General features: G+C 64.3%; 2 protein-coding genes and 1 non-coding gene across 11 annotated transcripts in view; 1 reads left to right on the forward strand and 2 right to left on the reverse strand.

Annotated features, from left to right (window-relative positions):
* The first annotated feature begins 91 nt into the window (after positions 1 to 91).
* Positions 92 to 8,381, forward strand: CTU2 (cytosolic thiouridylase subunit 2). Of its 4 annotated transcripts, none has more exons than XM_060085417.1 (15): positions 92 to 236; positions 869 to 943; positions 4,397 to 4,475; positions 4,630 to 4,689; positions 5,438 to 5,498; positions 5,891 to 6,000; positions 6,137 to 6,393; positions 6,526 to 6,661; positions 6,848 to 6,979; positions 7,236 to 7,327; positions 7,410 to 7,513; positions 7,615 to 7,747; positions 7,866 to 7,941; positions 8,039 to 8,097; positions 8,183 to 8,381. In XM_060085417.1, the coding sequence occupies exons 1-15, from the start codon at positions 172 to 174 to the stop codon at positions 8,256 to 8,258; spliced, it is 1,515 nt and encodes a 504-aa protein (XP_059941400.1). In that variant the 5' UTR covers positions 92 to 171; the 3' UTR covers positions 8,259 to 8,381. The 4 variants fall into 4 exon arrangements, with proteins under 4 accessions (XP_059941400.1, XP_059941401.1, XP_059941402.1 ...); XM_060085418.1 differs by having other exon boundaries at positions 6,526 to 6,571; XM_060085419.1 differs by lacking the exon at positions 8,183 to 8,381 and having other exon boundaries at positions 7,598 to 7,747.
* On the reverse strand, positions 3,593 to 3,664 carry TRNAE-CUC (transfer RNA glutamic acid (anticodon CUC)). Its single transcript has one exon. It is a non-coding gene; the product is annotated as a tRNA-Glu (tRNA).
* PIEZO1 (piezo type mechanosensitive ion channel component 1) overlaps positions 8,350 to 16,036 on the reverse strand; it is a 54,859-nt gene continuing 47,172 nt past the window's right edge. For 2 of the 6 annotated variants that reach the window (XM_060085414.1, XM_060085411.1), the window contains 21 exons: positions 15,434 to 15,534; positions 14,918 to 14,993; positions 14,792 to 14,848; positions 14,529 to 14,701; positions 14,337 to 14,422; positions 13,932 to 14,123; positions 13,595 to 13,853; positions 13,335 to 13,523; positions 12,899 to 13,160; positions 12,538 to 12,661; positions 12,305 to 12,452; positions 12,010 to 12,224; positions 11,722 to 11,880; positions 11,494 to 11,641; positions 9,965 to 10,153; positions 9,756 to 9,848; positions 9,506 to 9,678; positions 9,308 to 9,430; positions 9,144 to 9,223; positions 8,862 to 9,051; positions 8,350 to 8,779 (listed from right to left, as the gene is read on the reverse strand). In XM_060085414.1, coding sequence (XP_059941397.1) covers positions 8,530 to 8,779; positions 8,862 to 9,051; positions 9,144 to 9,223; positions 9,308 to 9,430; positions 9,506 to 9,678; positions 9,756 to 9,848; positions 9,965 to 10,153; positions 11,494 to 11,641; positions 11,722 to 11,880; positions 12,010 to 12,224; positions 12,305 to 12,452; positions 12,538 to 12,661; positions 12,899 to 13,160; positions 13,335 to 13,523; positions 13,595 to 13,853; positions 13,932 to 14,123; positions 14,337 to 14,422; positions 14,529 to 14,701; positions 14,792 to 14,848; positions 14,918 to 14,993; positions 15,434 to 15,534 — 3,287 coding nt within the window. In that variant the 3' untranslated portion in view covers positions 8,350 to 8,529. Of the gene's footprint in view, positions 8,780 to 8,861; positions 9,052 to 9,143; positions 9,224 to 9,307; positions 9,431 to 9,505; positions 9,679 to 9,755; positions 9,849 to 9,964; positions 10,154 to 11,493; positions 11,642 to 11,721; positions 11,881 to 12,009; positions 12,225 to 12,304; positions 12,453 to 12,537; positions 12,662 to 12,898; positions 13,161 to 13,334; positions 13,524 to 13,594; positions 13,854 to 13,931; positions 14,124 to 14,336; positions 14,423 to 14,528; positions 14,729 to 14,791; positions 14,849 to 14,917; positions 14,994 to 15,433; positions 15,535 to 16,036 lie in introns of all 6 variants that reach the window. The other 4 variants (XM_060085413.1, XM_060085408.1, XM_060085412.1 and 1 more) reach the window with 3 other exon arrangements.

Raw genomic sequence — 16,036 nt, forward strand, 5'->3', positions numbered from 1 at the left:
CTGCGCCTAGATGACGTCACAGGGAGCGCCCGCCCCTCGCCGCGCGTCACGGCCGCGCCGGCGCCTTGATGATGTAGTCAGGGCGCGCCGCCTCTGCCGCCACAGCTGCCGCTGCCGCCGCCGCCTCTGCCTCTGTCGCCGACGCCGCGTGCAACGCGACACGGAGCAGCCATGTGCGAGGTGGGCGAGGACTATCGGGAGCCCGCGCCCGCGGGGCAGCCGCCGCCACGGCCCGGGTAAGAGTTGGACGGCCGCACCCGCCGCTTTCTTTCCGGCGCTCCCGCCCACGGCGAGCCCTGCCCTGAGGAGCCGGCCCGCGCTTTGCGCTCAGGGCCCCGGGAAGCCAGGAGACCGCCGAGGGCGGGGCCCAGGAGCCCCGGAATCTCAGGTCGGGGGTGGACCTCGCTCCGCAGCACCCGGGCCTGGCAAGCCCGTGGTGAACACTGCGCTCTCGCACCTCTTTAATTCTTGCAGCCGGTGGGACGGCTTCGCCGCTGACCAAGCTGTCCTTACAGGGAGGCGAGGAAAGTCGGCCTCCCTGTCTATTCTACTCACTGGCTCCACTTCTCCCTTCCAGGGCCGCAGAGAGCGACTTGGCTCTCTTCTTGTGCCAGCCTCTGAGAGATTGAGCCCACTGAGCTGGCTTTAACAGAGTGAAATCTCCCTAGGGCCCTGGTCTTTCCCCAGAGTGGTAGTTTGGATAAGATACAAGCTGTGGTTTGTGTGGTGCGCCCCCCCCCCCGCCCCCAGTGACCTCTCGTACAACAGTTTGGGGTGAGACACAGGCTACGGTCTCCCTGAAGCCGCCGGGAGAGGGGTGTAACCTGTTTTCCTGTTCTCTTCCCCCACCCACCCTCCACGTCTCAAGCCGTGAGCAGAAGTGTGTGAAGTGCAAGGAAGGCCTGCCTGTCGTGGTGATCCGAGCCGGAGATGCTTTCTGCAGGTGAGGCATGGAGGTGACAGGCGACCTGGTACACACGGTCTCACTCAGTAACCAGGACTGCCCCCATATCTGTGGCTTTGTTTCTTTTTTTTAAAAATTATTTTATTTTTTATTTATTTTTTTGCTGTGTTGGGTCTTCGTTGCTGTGCGCGGGCTTTCTCTAGTTGCGGCAAGTGGGGGCTACTCTTCGTTGCGGTGTGCAGGCTTCTCATTGTGGTGGCTTCTCTTGTTGCAGAGCACGGGCTCTAGGTGCGCGGGCTTCGGTAGTTGTGGCACGTGGGCTCAGTAGTTGTGGCTCACGGGCTCTAGAGCGCAGGCTCAGTAGTTGTGGCACACGGGCTTAGCTGCTCCACTGCATGTGTGATCTTCCCGGACCAGGGCTCGAACCTGTGTCCCCTGCATTAGCAGGCGGATTCTTAACTACTGCGTCATCAGGGAAGCCCTGTGGCTTTGTTTTTTGTTTTTGAAAGCATCTTACCACTTTACTCCTGCTTCTAACGTCCTGCTGGCGTATCTGTGTGTGTGCAGGTTTCTCGTGTGAGTGCCATTCTCCCATCATCCAGCCGTTGGTCAGGTGGCAGGAAGGTATTGATGGAGCTTACGGGGAGAGTTGGGAGTGAAAGTGGAGCGTGGTGTGCGGGAAGAGCTCTTTGGAGCAGCTGGAACGCATATATCGGGGCAGATTGGAGCATCCTGGGGTCTCTGGCAGGTGCTCTTCATGATGCTGTTTGCCTTGTGGGAGAGAGAGAGGGATGGACGGCGGGCTGCGGTCTCGTCCCAGCTCTGGGAGGACCTCTGGACAGCAGGGGCTTATTCCCAGAGAGGCCTGTGCATATCCCATGTTATCTGAAGCTCTCTGTGGCCCTGTCACATCGCCCTTGAATCAGAGCTTCCAGTGTCTCATCATGTTCACTGGATCCATAGCTCCACAAGGGCAGGGCCTGTCTCCCGTTTTATACCTATGAGTTCCTGGTGACATTGCTTGCTGTGTATAGCGAACGAACGCACGTTGAATGAGTGATGGGCTCACATTTTTATTTATTTACTTAAAAAAATTTTTTTTTTTTGCGGTACGCGGGCCTCTCACTGTTGTGGCCTCTCCCGTTGCGGAGCACAGGCTCCGGACGCACAGGCTCAGCGGCCATGGCTCACGGGCCCAGCCGCTCCGCGGCATGTGGGATCTTCCCGGACCGGGGCACAAACCCGTGTCCCCTGCATCGGCAGGCGGACTCTCAACCACTGCGCCACCAGGGAAGCCCACGGGCTCACATTTTTAAATCGGTCTTCCAGAGCACTGGACCCTGCTTTCTAAAAGTTTCCGAAAGAGAAACGGAAGGGATGGAACAAGTTGTTTTCCCCAGGCTTTCTCACACCTGCCCGTCTTTGGGGGGCCTGGTAGACTTGGTGTGTGCCGTCAGGAAATACGTTTTAGGCGAAGAAGTCACTGCTTTAAGCACGTAAGAGCATCTAGAGACGATGATCTGTCCTGTCTGCTTGGAGAACTCACAGATAAGGAGAGGCCGCAGTGACCCCTTCTGGGCCCAAAGCTCCCCCTCCCCCGCTCGCTTAGTCCCGGGAAGAGATGGGAGGCTGATTTTCCAGGTTGCAGGTTCTGGTAATCTAGGTTTTGAGCAAGTTTCCTCAGTGACGGAGAAGTTCAGCATGTCGGAAACCCTGGCCTTGCCTGACCCCTGGCCTTGCGTGTGTGGTTTCAGGAGCCTAGTGGTGCTGGGGAGACATGGTGCAGCAGCCACGGGGTCCTCTCTGCCACCGTGAGCGTCTGTGTCTGCTTGAGGAGCCTCCCTGGGCCCTGACCTTCCAGGAGTCACTCCCATGGCTGGTCTCCTGGGGTCCCTGGAGCCCCAGTGATTTGCTGCTAAAACCGAGTTGAGTTACCATCCACAGAGGTGCCTCGGGGTGTTTGGTCGGCAGTTCGTAAGTGGCGTGTGCTCGGCGTTGGGGGGACTGCTGTGATGCCAGCACATCCGTACGGGAAGAAGGAAATAGATACGGTGGCAGAGCCCCAGGCGTGGGGCCGCTCCGCTGGGGCCGTGCTGCTCCCTGCTGCTCCGGGCACTGTTCTCCACCTTGGCTGCCTGCTGGGGAGCAAGCTTGCTTTCGCTCTCTCTTTCTTCCTTCCTTTCCCTCCTTCCCTTTCTTCCCTTTTTTCCTTTCCTTCCTTCTTTTCTGTCTCTCTGTCTTTCTCCCTCTCTTTTTTTTCTCTCTCCCTTCCGTTTCTCCTTTCCTTCCTTCCCATCTTTCTGTCTTTTTGTCTCTCTCTCCTTTCTTCTTCCTTCTTTTTCTTTCTTACACTTCTTTTTTTATATACAGCAGTTGTTTATTTATCTTGGCCGTGCTGGGTCTTAGTTGCGGCATGCGGGATCTTTGTTGCAGCATGCAGACTTCCTGGTTGTGGCATGTGGACTTCTTAGTTGCAACATGTGGACTCTTAGTTGCGGCATGTGGGATCTACTTCCCCGACCAGGGATTGAACCTAGGCCCCCGGCATTGGGAGCGTGGAGTCTTACCCACTGGACTACCAGGGAAGTCCTCGTTTCTTTGTTTCTTTTTTCCCTCCCTCCCTCTTCTCCCTTCCCTTCCCTTTCTTCCTTCCCTTCTTCTCATCCCGTGCGGCTTCCGGGATCTTAGTTCCCCAACCGGGGGTTGAACCCGGGCCACGGCAGTGAGAGTGCCGAGTCCTAACCACTGGACTGCCAGGGAGCTAGCTGCCCTGGGGAGCTTTTAAACGTGGGTGCCTGGGTCTCACCTGATACACCCTGACGTGGTCGGCCTGAGTGATTCTCATGTGCGGCCAAGGCTAAGAACCTCTGACCTGGTGAGCTCCAGGCTCAGCTGGAAGGCTGACCAAGAATGCAGAGTCCCAGGCCCTGTCGAAGTTACGGTTCTCCGCGTTTGTGGGAGCCTCCTGGGCATTTCTAGAGGCCAGTGTGGGGCTTTAGGATGCGAGTCCTCTGACCCCACAGCCTGCTCAGTGCCTCCCCATGGGGGTCTTGGAAGGGGTCAGTTACCCTGCCTAGGGAAGGGTCAGGGTGGCCTTGCCCTGTGCATGTCCTTCCATCCCTTCCGCCAGCTGGGCCTGCCTGAGTGGCTGCAGGTACAGGTGCCGCCTGGGCTCTGGGCCCCTCAGGCGTTGGTTCACAGTGGTGAGAATTGGGGGGTGACCCAAGCGGGCCTTCCTGTGTGATGTGAGGCCCATCCTGGGGCAGCCACAGTTGGCGAGAACCCCTCAACCCTGGCTCCCGTTGCCAGTCTTTGGGCGCAGCCTTGACGTCAAGACACTGCTTTTAAGGGTGGGAGTTGCTAAAAGAGAACGTAACCCGGCGGAGCGTCAGGCTGTCCTCCTACAAGGCAGGGGTGGACAGCTTCCCCATCCTCACCGCGGGCGGGTGGCCTGGGCGGTGTTGCCGCAACTGCTGGTGGTCTGTGTTGCAGGGACTGTTTCAAGGCGTTTTACGTCCACAAGTTCAGAGCCGTGCTTGGAAAGAACCGGCTGATCTTCCCGGGGGAGAAGGTAGGGTGTGGCGCCCCCTCCCGCAGGCGGCCTGTCCTGGCCGCATCCCGCACACATGGACTCGGGGGGTGTCCTCACATCCAGGGACGTCCGTGGGCAGGGGGTGGGGCATGTTGGGGGCGCAGTGCCTCCGGTGATGTTCCTTCTCCCCCAGGTGCTCCTGGCGTGGTCCGGGGGGCCTTCGTCCAGCTCCATGCTCTGGCAGGTCCTTGAGGTACGTCTGCACACCGTCCTCCTGCGCCCAGGCTGTGCCCGGCCGAGCTCCAGGGTTGGGGGCTGGCACCAAGGGGCTCTTGCTTGGGGCTGGGGAGAAAGGCCCACTCCCCAGCTAGGACACCTGAGGGCTCTGGGACGTGTGCACAAGGGGCACAGGCCCCCGAAGCGGTGTCCGGAGTGCCAGCCATGTTCTGGTTTAGCACCCCATCCCTTTGCTGGACTGCGTTAGAAACACGTTGCTGGGAAGCTGTGTGTGCCACGCCCCTCAGAGTGCCCCGGGGCCCAGGGCCCTCCCCGCAGTCCTGGTGGTGTGTCAGGACGGTGAAACGAGCAGGCATTTCGGGGGCCTAGAGGGCCTGGTTCTGGCGGGGGGCAGGGTGGCTTTCCTGAGAAGTTTGAGGGGAGACCCAGAGGAGCCTGTGCGTGGCCGGGTGGCAGAGGGGCACGGGGCGGAGAGACTGGCAGGGGGCATGGGGGCGGCGCCCGGCAGGCCCAGCTTGGGCGTCGGAGGCCTTGGCCCGCGTGGGACACGCACGGATTCCCTGGGCTCTCTGAGGGGCTGTGGGGCAGTCCGTACCAGGGCTAATGGGAGGCGGCCCAGGGCTTCGGCACAGCGCTTCTGTGCTTGGCCTTCTGTGCTCGCCTCTTGGTCCCCAGCCCTGGCCGGAGGGTGTGAGGGCAGCGGCCCGCCCCGGCTCTGTCCAGCGCCTGGCTGTGGACCTGAGGCCCTTTCATGTCCACCCCAGGGCCTGAGTCGAGATTCTGCCAAGAGACTGCGTTTCGTGCCTGGGGTTGTCTACGCCGACGGTACGTGTGGCTGCTTCTCCTCCCGGGCCCTGGTGCTCGGTTGGGCCCACTGACGGCTGGCGCTGTGCCCACACAAAGCCCTGGCGGGGGCGTTTCTCTTGAGATGATGCCTGTGTTGGACAGGCAGCACCGCTGCTGTCTTAAATCTCAGACCGTCCAGGATTGGGCAGGAGCATCTGCCTGGCGTCTGTCACAGGGTCCAGGGCGCTGAGTGACAAGGGCGCGTTCTCTGCTCTCCTCTGCCCTTTTCTCCCCACAACCAAAATAGAGACCCCAGCAGCCACGCTGAAAACGCCCTCCAAGGAGACAGGTCAGCGTCCAGAGACTGCTGCCCGCCAGGGTGCCATGGCCTGGGCCCTGACCTTACTCTCCTTTCTGCCCACGGTTCTCAGAGGGAGCAGCCTGTGGCCAGAGCCCAGAGGACAGAGCAAAAACCCTGGCCGAGGCGAAGCTGGTCCTGCAGACCGTCGGCTTCCCGTGGCACGTCGTTGCCTTGGAAGAGGTGGGCAGGCTGTCCCCGTTAGAGCGCCTGGGGGTGACTGCTGGGTGTCCACGAGGGGCGCCGGCCTGCTTCCCCCATGTGGGGTGGGCTGGCCCTCACACTCCCCGCACCCTTCTCCACCAAATACACACACAAGGTGTTCAGCCTGCCGCCGTCTGTGCTGCGCTGCTCTGCCCGGGAGCCGGTGGGGACCGAGGGAGCCTACAAGGCGGCCGTGGACAGTTTCCTGCAGCAGCAGCATGCCGTGGGGGAGGGGCAGCAGAGCCAGCCCTGCCCCCAGCACCCCCAGAGCTGGGCTGGGCCACCCACAGCCGGCCAGACTGAGGCTCTGTCCAGACTGTTCAACTCAGTGAAGACACTGACGGCCAAGGAGGAGCTTCTGCAGACACTGCGGTGAGTTCCTTGCCACCCCAGGGTGCCAGCCCCGGCCCTCCCACCCGGTTCCTGAGGCCCTCTCTCCCCTGCCCCCCGGAGTTCCGGGCCTACCCTACCTGGGCCCCTGAGACCCCCTGCCCTGCCCTGCAGGACCCACTTGATCCTGCATGTGGCCCGGACCCACGGCTACTCCAAGGTGATGATGGGGGACAGCTGCACCCGCCTGGCCATCAAGCTCATGACCAGCCTGGCACTGGGCAGAGGGGCCTTTCTCGCCTGGGACACGGTGCGCCTGCAGGCTGCCCAGGGCCCCGTCCCCACCCTCCTGGCCCCTTCCTCTTGACGCGGTGTCTCCCGAGTCCGGTTGCCCGCGAGGCGGTGGGAGCCCATGACCCCCCAGCTGGCAGGGAAAGGGGATGCTGTGAGCCGGTCAGCTGTGGGCGGCAGGGAACGCTGTGGCCCCCACCCCCAGGGCTTCTCAGACGAGCGACACGGCGATGTGGTGGTGGTGCGGCCCATGCGCGAGCACACGCTGAAGGAGGTCGCCTTCTACAACCGCCTGTTCGCCGTCCCCTCCATCTTCACGCCGGCCGTCGACACCAAGGTCAGCGGTGCCTGCGCCGCGTGTCGTGCTCTCCGGGAAGGGGGGGCTCTCGAGGGAGGAGGGTGCCCAGCTGGGGGTCACGCACGTGGGGGAGGGACAGTGGGGCAGCATGCCCTTTGTCAGGGATGCGTTGTCTAATGACAGGGACGCTTTAGAGCAGGGGCCCTGGCTGGCTCCACCGCAGACTCTCAGGCTGGTGTTGTAGAGAAGCCCGTGCTCCCTGCTCTGACCGGTCCCCTTGTCTCATTGCTCCTAGGCCCCCGAAAAGGCCAGCATCCACCGGCTAATGGAGGCCTTCATTCTCAGGTTGCAGGCCCAGTTCCCCTCCACGGTCAGCACCGTGTACAGGTGGGTGTGTGCGCGTACTGGGAGGGGGGCCTGGGAGGGAGTGGAGCCCCCTAGCCGACGGTGCCCTGTCCCCCATCCCCAGGACGAGCGAGAAGCTGGTCAAGGCGCCCAGGGACGGCTGTGCCCCCGGCGCCCCCGGCCCCCGCTGCCTGCTGTGCCTGTGCGCGCTGGACGTCGACACGGCTGGTGTGTCCTCGCTTTCACGGGGTGCCGGGGGAGAGGCAGCGGCGAGCGGGTGTTGGGGTTCCACGGCCCCCGAGGTCCCCTCAGCTCCTCTTTGCTTGCAGACAGTGCCACAGCTTTTGGGGCCCAGACCTCCTCGCAGCTCCCCCAGACGCAGCACCCTGTTGCAGAGGCTGAGGCGCCCACCGCATCCTGCTGCTGCACTGGGATGGGCGGGGCCCGGCAGTGCTGCAGGATGTGAGTCCCTGCCTTGTCCTGTCAGCACCACCTGCACCTCACGGGCGGCACGGGCGGGGGGTGCCCTCGGGCCCTTGCTGAGGACAGGACTGGCTCTCAGCGCATCCCGCTCACGCAGGGAGGAGGACCAAGGCCCCCGGGCCCGTGTGATTGAGCAGCTGTGCTACGGCTGCCGTGTGAACATGAAGGACTTGGTGAGTGGAAGCCTCTCTCCCGGGCGAGGGGGCAGGCGGGCACCGGCCTGGGTTTGTGCCGTGCAGCCCTGGCACCAACCTCAGCTCTTTGTTGCAGCCCTCCCTGGACCCCCTGCCACCCTACATCCTGGCCGAGGCCCAGCTCCGCAGCCAGAGGTACTGCCCGCTCTGCTGGGGTGGGGGGTGGGGTGGCTAGGAGGAGTCCTTCTGGGTCTCGGTTCCCACCGTGTGGCTTCCCCAGGGCCGAGGCTGAGCCGCAGATCCAGGAGTATCTACTGGAGGACCACGAGGATGAGGCACGGCCTGGCGAGAGCTGAGCCGGAGGACCAGCGCCTGGGCCAGGAGGCCCGGGCCTCACCCTAGGCAGAGCAGGAAGGCAGGGATGGGCGGGTGGCCTGTCATCACCCGTTTGTATAAATAAAAAGGTTTTAATTAGAAAACTCTACGAGTGGGGAGGGGCCGCCGGGCCCAGCAGGGAGGACGGGAAGAGACAGCGGTCCTGTGCCGGGCCGGGGGGCCGCAGCTTCCTGTGACAGGAGCATCAGGGCTGGGGGCCGGGACGAGGCTCCACCCCTGCTGCAAGCGGCCCTAGTCCTTGTCGCGCGTCCACTTGATCATCGTCTCTGGTGAGCGGTACAGGAAGATGAGCTTGGCGTACAGCTCCTCCTCCAGCTCCAGCTCCCGCGTCTCCCGCACCAGAAAGATGTCCTGGCAGAGCTTGAGGATGCGGTCCACGCACGGCAGCTCCTCAAACATGATGGAGTGCGAGATCTCGCTGAAGAAGCCGCGCACAAACTTGCCGATGACCAGCACGATGGACACGTACAGCCCCATGATGCTGCAGGTGGGCGGGTGAGTGAGCGTCGGGGATACGGCCTGGCCTGCACCCCAGCCCCACATCACGGCCCCGCCGCACTCACCCGTAGCCGGCCAGGAAGCCCAGGCTGGGCGGGCTGACCTTGTCGCTGAAGATGACCATGGGCAGCAGGTTGCAGTCAGCCTGGCAGTCCTGCAGCTCGATGACCCACCACTCGAGGAAGCCAGCTGCCCCCGTGCCCACGCGCTCCCTGCGCAGCTGGATACGCACGCCAAGATAGTCGTCCTCCTCGTCTGGGTTGGAACCAGGAGGCGTCAGGCCACTGCCCTGTCTGGGGCCGAGGCCACGGCCTGCACCCCCGCCCTGGCCCCCCTGCTCCACTCACTGGGCTGCAGCTGCTTCACGGGGTTGGCTTCAGGCCCGTTGGGGGCACGGATGTACTTGGGGAAGAGGTGGGGGATGACCCTGTGGGGAGGAGGCCGGCAGGTCAGGCCCAGCCCAGCCCTCCCGCAGCCCCCCGGCCCCCCCGGCCCCCCCGGCCCCACTCACACGGACTGGTCTGAGGTGCCCTCCAGCAGGCTGGCCAGCTGCCTCCGGGCGGTGCTGTTGGGGGCCAGGCCCAGGGTGTGCTTCTCGTTGGTGTACTCCACTGTGCCGCCCTTGGCCAGGTCCCTAGACAGCACGAGGTGTGACCCCCCCCACAGGCGTGCTCCCCGCCAGCCCGGCCCCTCCCGTCCCGGGACGCACCTCTGGAAGTTCCAGGTGAAGCGCAGGGTGATCTCAGCGGTGCCGTTGTACAGCTCCCGCTTCATCTGCGCCCGGCTGGGCGGGCTGATGCGCCAAAGCGCCCCAGAGCTCCCCTCGATCTGCGCCGTGACGATATCCTCGGGGCCGTACTGACTGATGAACTGCATGGCCAGCTGGGTGGAGGGTGGCACCTCAGCGGGGCACAGCCAGGCCCCCTCCCGTCCCGGCGCCTGCGTTTGGGGGCACTCACCGGGTGGGGGTCAAACTGCTTGGACAGCTCCTCGTAGGCCTGGTGCGTGAAGGGCACGATGGACGGCTGCTGGGCGCTCATGGTGAACAGGGGCTGGCGGGGGGGACACGGTGGAGACACGGTGACGCGACGCTATGGGAGCACCCCCGCCCCAGTCCACCAGCAGCCACGGGAGGGCGAGCGTGCCTCCCAGGCAGGGGGCTGCTCACCTCGTAGCCACCCAGCTTGAGGGTGACGGTGACGTCAGTGGGCTGGTTGACGACGCCGACCACGGAGCGCACGAGAGACATGAAGAGCAGCGGGAACCAGATGATGGCCACGAGGAACAGGATGATGAGGCCGCCCATGCCGTACTTGACGATCTTCTTCTTCTTCTGCCCCTTGGGCTGTGGGTATTTCTGGGGGTGGGGGACGCAGGGCAGCACAGGTCACCCGGCGCGGCTCTGTGCCGGGCCGAGCAGCCTGCCTCCCTGCTCTGTGGCAGCGGGCGCCGCGGTCTCGGGCTCCGCTGTGGCCCCATGAAGTCGAGCCCTGACTGAGCACTGAAACTGAAGCTGTGGCGTTGAAGATAGTGGGGGCTGGGGAGTGAGCCCAGAGCCAGAAACAGCCCCTTCCCGTGCGACCCTGCAGAGAGGCAGCTGGACGCCCACGTGCTGAAGAGTCATGTTGGGCCCTTAAACCCTCGGCAAAAGTGAACTCGAACCTAAGACCTAAAACGGTAAAAGCCTTTGGCAAAGCTCTCTGAGGATCTGGTGTTCGGAATACACACAGAACTCTCACAACGCTAGAAAACCACCCAAGTAAAAGCCGGCAAAAAATGTGAGTGGACGTCTCTCCAAAGGTGATGCACGAGTGACCGACAAGCACAGGAAAAGATGCTCGACATTATTAGTCACCAGGAAATGAAAGCAGAACCACGGTGAGACACCGCCTCACCCCTACCAGGACCGGCGAGATCAGACAGTAAGTAACACACGGGCAGGCAGGATGGCGCCCCGCCAGGCAACACCCACGTGGCTCCTCGGAAGGGGAGCCTGGAGCCCCCAGAGGCAGAGTTCCACGCTTAGGTGTGCACCCAGGAGAAAAGGGGGCCTGTGGCCACAGTTCTGGATGTGAATGGCCATGGGCGTTTTTTAGGACACCCAAAAGGCTTATTACGGTGGAATACTACTCAGCCCCGAAATGAAATGAAACCGTGATATGGCTGCGTGTCATTGCTGACAGAAGCCAGTCACGGAAGGCCATGTGTCCCGTGATTCCACGTAAATGGCACCACAGGAACAGGCACATCCGTGTAGAAGACAAATGGGCCAGGGAATGGGGCTTCTCTCTGGATGGTGGGCACTATCTTAAATTGACTTTGCTGACGGCTGCATAAGTCTGAATAGACTAGAAACCACCGAACTGGAGGTGTGTGAATTTTATCAATAAAACTGCTTAAAAAAAGTGCACAAAAACCCAATTAACATTTTAGTGCCCACACCATGACCTGTGCTAGTGAACCAGGGCCCAAGAAGCCAGGCCTCTCCTGCCCGGTGTCTGCTCAGGCCCCTCTGTGGTTGGCCACCCTGACACGGCCACATCACTACTGTCCCCTCGAGGAAGCCCCTTCTGGCCTCCAGGAAGTTTTTAGGACGATGCTCTCTGGACTCATGTTTCGTGGGCTGGGAACCCCAGGGGGAACCCCAGTGGGCAGTGACCAGTGTCCCCTGCTACCCCCGCCTCGGGGCCCGGGCACCTTTTCTGTCTCTCGGCTACACTTGATGATGAAGATGTTGGCGTAGACGTCCTCCACGCACATCCAGCTGGACAGGGACAGCGTGGTGTCCGTCCACACCCAGTCCATCACAGCCCGCAGCTCCACCAGGAATGGCACCAGCCGGAACCTGCCGAAGGCCGGGGCGCTGTCAGGAGGGCTGGTGGGGAGGGCAGCTCTGCCGTAGGCACCCAGGCCCGCCACACTCACCCCTGGAAGAGGAAGAGGTTCAGGTGGTTGTACTTCTTGGTAAGGAAGTTGCCGAGGATGCGGGTGGGGTAGCCGCAGCGGATCTGGTAGGCGGACAGGGCGAAGTAGATGCACTTGACGAAGTACCACAGCTGGGCCACTGCGTTCTGGCTGAACATCCTGGATGGGGCAGGCAGCGGGTCAGGGTGCCTGTTGAGGCCGGAGCTCCAAGGTCCCCGCCCCAAACCTGCTTCTGCCAGGCGCCAGAAGGAATGTGTGTCCAGGCAGGGCCCAAGCCCCGGCACCTACCGCTCGGTGACAGCGGGCAGGATGAAGAACATCCAGAGGTGCACGGCCAGCACCAGCGCAACCTGGAAGGCCAGCTTGCCCAGCACCGTCTTGCGCAGGTAGAGGGCGCGGTCCACGACCATGGTGCCGAACTGGATCAGCAGCATGACCAGGAAGGCCTCCGGCACCTGGTCATCCGACAGGGAGGACGCGATGTCCGTGGCCGCCGAGTGCTTCTGTGGCCGGGGGAGCAGAGGTCAGGGGTGTGGCGGCAGCTGCAGGGCTCTCCTCGCGGGGGCCCTGAGACCCAACTCACCCCGAAGGCCCAGAATCCGAAGATGATGATGATGAAGTCGACGACATCGGCCAGGAACATGAGGGCGTAGACGTCGGTGGCCGCGCGGTACTTAGTGTGCAGGATGTCGTGGAAGAAGCGCCGCACAGGCCGGTACATGCTCCGGGCCCTGCAGGCGAGCGGCCTCAGTCCGGGCCCCACTCCTCCCACCCACCCTGGCCTGGGCGCTCCCGGCTCCCGGCCGGGTCACTCACAGGGACAAGCAGAAGCTCTGCAGCCGGAGCCCCAGGGCCCTCACTCTTTCGCAGGGACGGCTCCGCCTCTTCTCGCTCTCTGTAGCCGCCGCCTCCGCTCCCACCTCCTTGTCGTCCTCGCCTTCTGTGGGGGAGCGGCCGCTGCTGACGGAGCCCACGGCACGGGGCTGGGTCCAGCTCAGACTCCTGACCATCCCGAGACCCCCCCAGGGGCTGCTACTGCCCCGCCTCACAGACCAGACTGAGTGCAGGGACCACCCCCGCTCCACTGAGGGTCACCAGCAGTAGCCGTCAGGGACGCGGCTGGGGCAGTGGCTCCACGGGTGGGCTGCAACGGCTGTGTGTGGCCGGGCCCTCGTACCGGTGGCTGCCCGTCCTCTGGGTTCTGTGCTCTCCTTCCTCCGCTTCCTGAGACGCAGGCTGACGCGCCTCTCATCCTGGGGCTCTGGGGGCCCGTCCTTTGCTTCCACCGGGATGTCGTCCTCAGTGAGGGCCCTGGCCGCCCCTGGCTCCCCCTGGGGTCCCAGCACGGCCGGCTCCTCCTCAGCCCCCTCGTCCTTCCCACTATCCCTGTCATGCTCCTTCGAGAGAGGGTCCTCGTCGTGGTCCCAGAGGCCGTAGCACTGTGGAGGGAAGTGCGGGGCTGGTGAGGAGGCTGGCGTGGCCGCACTGGGCAGCACACGGAGCGGGCGAGGGGGCCAGGCCCACGCTGGGCCTCGCGGCATCCGGCCCTGCCTCTTGGAGCAAGGTGGCCGGGCGTGCAGGTGGCTGCCCTGCAGTGGGGCGCGGGCGCTCACCAGCAGCTGGGCGCGGTGGAAGAAGAGTACCATGAGCTGCAGGAGGTCGTACTTGACGTAGCTGTCGCTCTTCTCCAGGCCCAGAATGCGCGGCGGGAAGTAGGGCTTGTTTTCATAGCGCCGCAGCACGGCGTGGCTGTTCCACGGGAAGAAGCCAAACTGGAACAGGTACTTGGCGACCACCGTGACCTACAGGCAAGAAAGCTCAGTGGGGCGCCAGCCCCCGACCCCCACCCCCACTGCCAGCAGGCGATGCCCACCTCGGTGAAGACGATGGCCGTCATCCAGAAGCGCTTGCTGGGCCGTGGGATGGACAGCATGGCCCACAGGAAGACCAGCACGGGCAGCACCAGGGAGGCGGCCGAGGCGGTGACCATGTGGTTGAGGGTGATGACAAAGTAGCAGAGCAGCTCTGAGTGGGCGGCCACACACTGGTACATGGCCTCCAACAGCCGCAGTGCACGGCCCTGTCCCGCTGCGAACAGTTCAGCCTCCTCCAGCTCCGGGATGTGCAGGCACCTGCGGGGGGACCAGGCTTAGAGCCTCTAGGGCCACCAGGTGGGCCTGGGCCCCGCCGTACACCCCCTCCCCGCGCACCTGTCCAGGAGCAGCTCGCTGGCTGTGCGTGTTCTGGTGCGGCCGCCAGCGGGAAGCTCCCGGGAGCCGTGCAGGGAAGCCCCGGGCTCGGTGACCATCTCCTCGCTGCTGCTGTGGGCGTTGTAGCTGGTGCTCAGGGGGCTGCTGATGTCCTCGGTCACACTGCTCAGTGGCTCTTCCGCCCCCAGCCCGCTGCAGGAGGGGCGGGTCACAAGGTGGCCTGTGCACCCCTCAGGCTGTGGGGTGGGCCTGGAGGGCTTCGGGGTCTCGGTGGATGAGGGCCCAGCCGGCTGCCTGCCCCTGTGCGGCAGCCCAGGTGCCGGGGCTGGACCTCACTCTGGGCCAAAGACAGGCCAGGCGGGGTGGGTCCCCGCTCCGGCCTGAGGCCCCAGACCCCTCTCCTACCTCGATGGTGTGCTCAGTGCATCATGGATCATCTCAGCCTCGCTGGCATACAGCTGGTCCAGCACGTCCCGGCGCACCTCTCCGCCCTGCAGAGCAGCGAGGGGCTCAGGGCAGCCACGGTGGGCGAGAAGGCGTGGGGGGTGCCCTCAGTGGGCACAGTGTGGAGTGCAGGGGGCGGGGCGGCCCACTCACCCGGAGCAGCTCCTGCGTGAGCAGGTAGCGCTCAGCGCGCAGCACGTCGCTCATGGCGCGGTGGTGCCGCGTGAAGTCGTGCAGCCAGCGCGTCAGCCCGTCCACCAGCGCCTGGCCCAGCACCCACAGGAACTGCACGGTGCTCAGCACTCGCTGCATCACGTGGCTGCGGCCTGCGGCGAGGACGAGACATGCGGGCGCTGGAGGGACGGCTAGCGGGAGACCCCCAGCCCCCCAGCCCCCCAGCCCTCAGGCCAACTCACCGGCCACCTCATCCTCCAGGCCCTCCGCCAGCTCTGCCTCCTGGCTTAGGTCACCGCCTGGGCACAGGGGTGCTGGTCAGCGCCTCGCAGCCCCACCTCCCTGCAACCCGCCAGCACCGGACTCACCCGTGGGCTCTGCCCGCCCCTGTCGCCGCTGGTGTAGCACGGTCTGGGCGTTAGTCACCCACGCCTGGTACGCCATCTGCAGGCCAGGGCCCTGGGTTAGCACGCGGCCTCCCCTGACCTTCTGATCCCATTAGCCGAGGAGGCCCAGCTGGGGGCCGTCAGCTCCCTGCGCCTGGGCAGGAAATGTGCCACGGAGCTCTGCGGGCAGGACAGGGCGGTGCGTGCAGCCCACCCAGCACATCGTGCTCGTCAGCACCAGGCCCCATGCTGAGAGCCAGGGGCCCAAAGATGGACAGGAGAATGTGTGTCCAGCACACACAGAGCCCGTCTGCAGGGCACAGTGGCCACCACAGGCCTGGGTGATCGGAGGGACACACAGCTGCCTGTGACCTGCACCCCCAGAGCCCGCTCTCCCACTCGACTGTGGGCGCAGGAGATCGGGGTGGGGCCGGCTAGGCGCCCTAGGCCTTGGGGGCGGCGTCCTGCTCATGCGGCCCTGCCGGCCCAGGTGCTCACCTGGAAGGCGCTCTGTGCTGTCGGCCGGGCGTCCTCAGGCTGCAGCTCCTCCTCCTCCTCACTATCAGACTCAAACAGGAAGTAGTCCCCGGAGTGGATGACTGTGGGCGGGGGTCACTGAGAGCCGGCCGCCCCCACGGCTGGGTTCCGCACCTCCCTCCTTCTCCCCCGGACCCTCAAGTCCGTCTCCTTGGTTCAGGGTGGGTCCGGTAACAGCCTGGCCACGCTAGGTTCCCTCAGCAGCCTGTGACCCTGGGCCCAGGCCTGCACGCCACCCTCCCCCCAGGGATGGCCACAGGGGCAGCGGGCAGTGAGCGGCAGGCTGGGGGACTGTGGCACGTGCACGGGATGGGACACGGGCGGGAGCGGTGGGATGGGACTAGGCTGGGTGAGAGGAATGCGTGTGGGCAGGGCGGGGCGGCAGCCAGGATCCAGGCTTCGGAGCCCGAGCGTTAGGAGGCAGGAGACAAACAGAGCCTGTTGTCGGGGACGTGGCCCGACGGCGGCGAGGCTCAGCACGAGGCCCGAGAGCCCGCACACAGGGCTCCTGGGGGTGCCGGCCAGGTCAGCACGGGCACGCTCCACCTGTCCCAGGGGAGACAG

The sequence above is a fragment of the Mesoplodon densirostris genome, chromosome 19, assembly GCF_025265405.1.
Source record: "Mesoplodon densirostris isolate mMesDen1 chromosome 19, mMesDen1 primary haplotype, whole genome shotgun sequence".
NCBI lineage: Eukaryota > Metazoa > Chordata > Mammalia > Artiodactyla > Ziphiidae > Mesoplodon > Mesoplodon densirostris.

What these genes read in the sequence shown, in the direction of transcription:
- CTU2 (XM_060085417.1), top strand. Translation starts at nt 172, where the DNA reads ATGTGCGAGGTGGGCGAGGACTATCGGGAGCCCGCGCCCGCGGGGCAG. An exon ending in GCCGGAGATGCTTTCTGCAG is followed by an intron (nt 944 to 4,396) that starts GTGAGGCATGGA and finishes TCTGTGTTGCAG; the next exon opens with GGACTGTTTCAAGGCGTTTT. An exon ending in TGGGGTTGTCTACGCCGACG is followed by an intron (nt 5,499 to 5,890) that starts GTACGTGTGGCT and finishes CACGGTTCTCAG; the next exon opens with AGGGAGCAGCCTGTGGCCAG.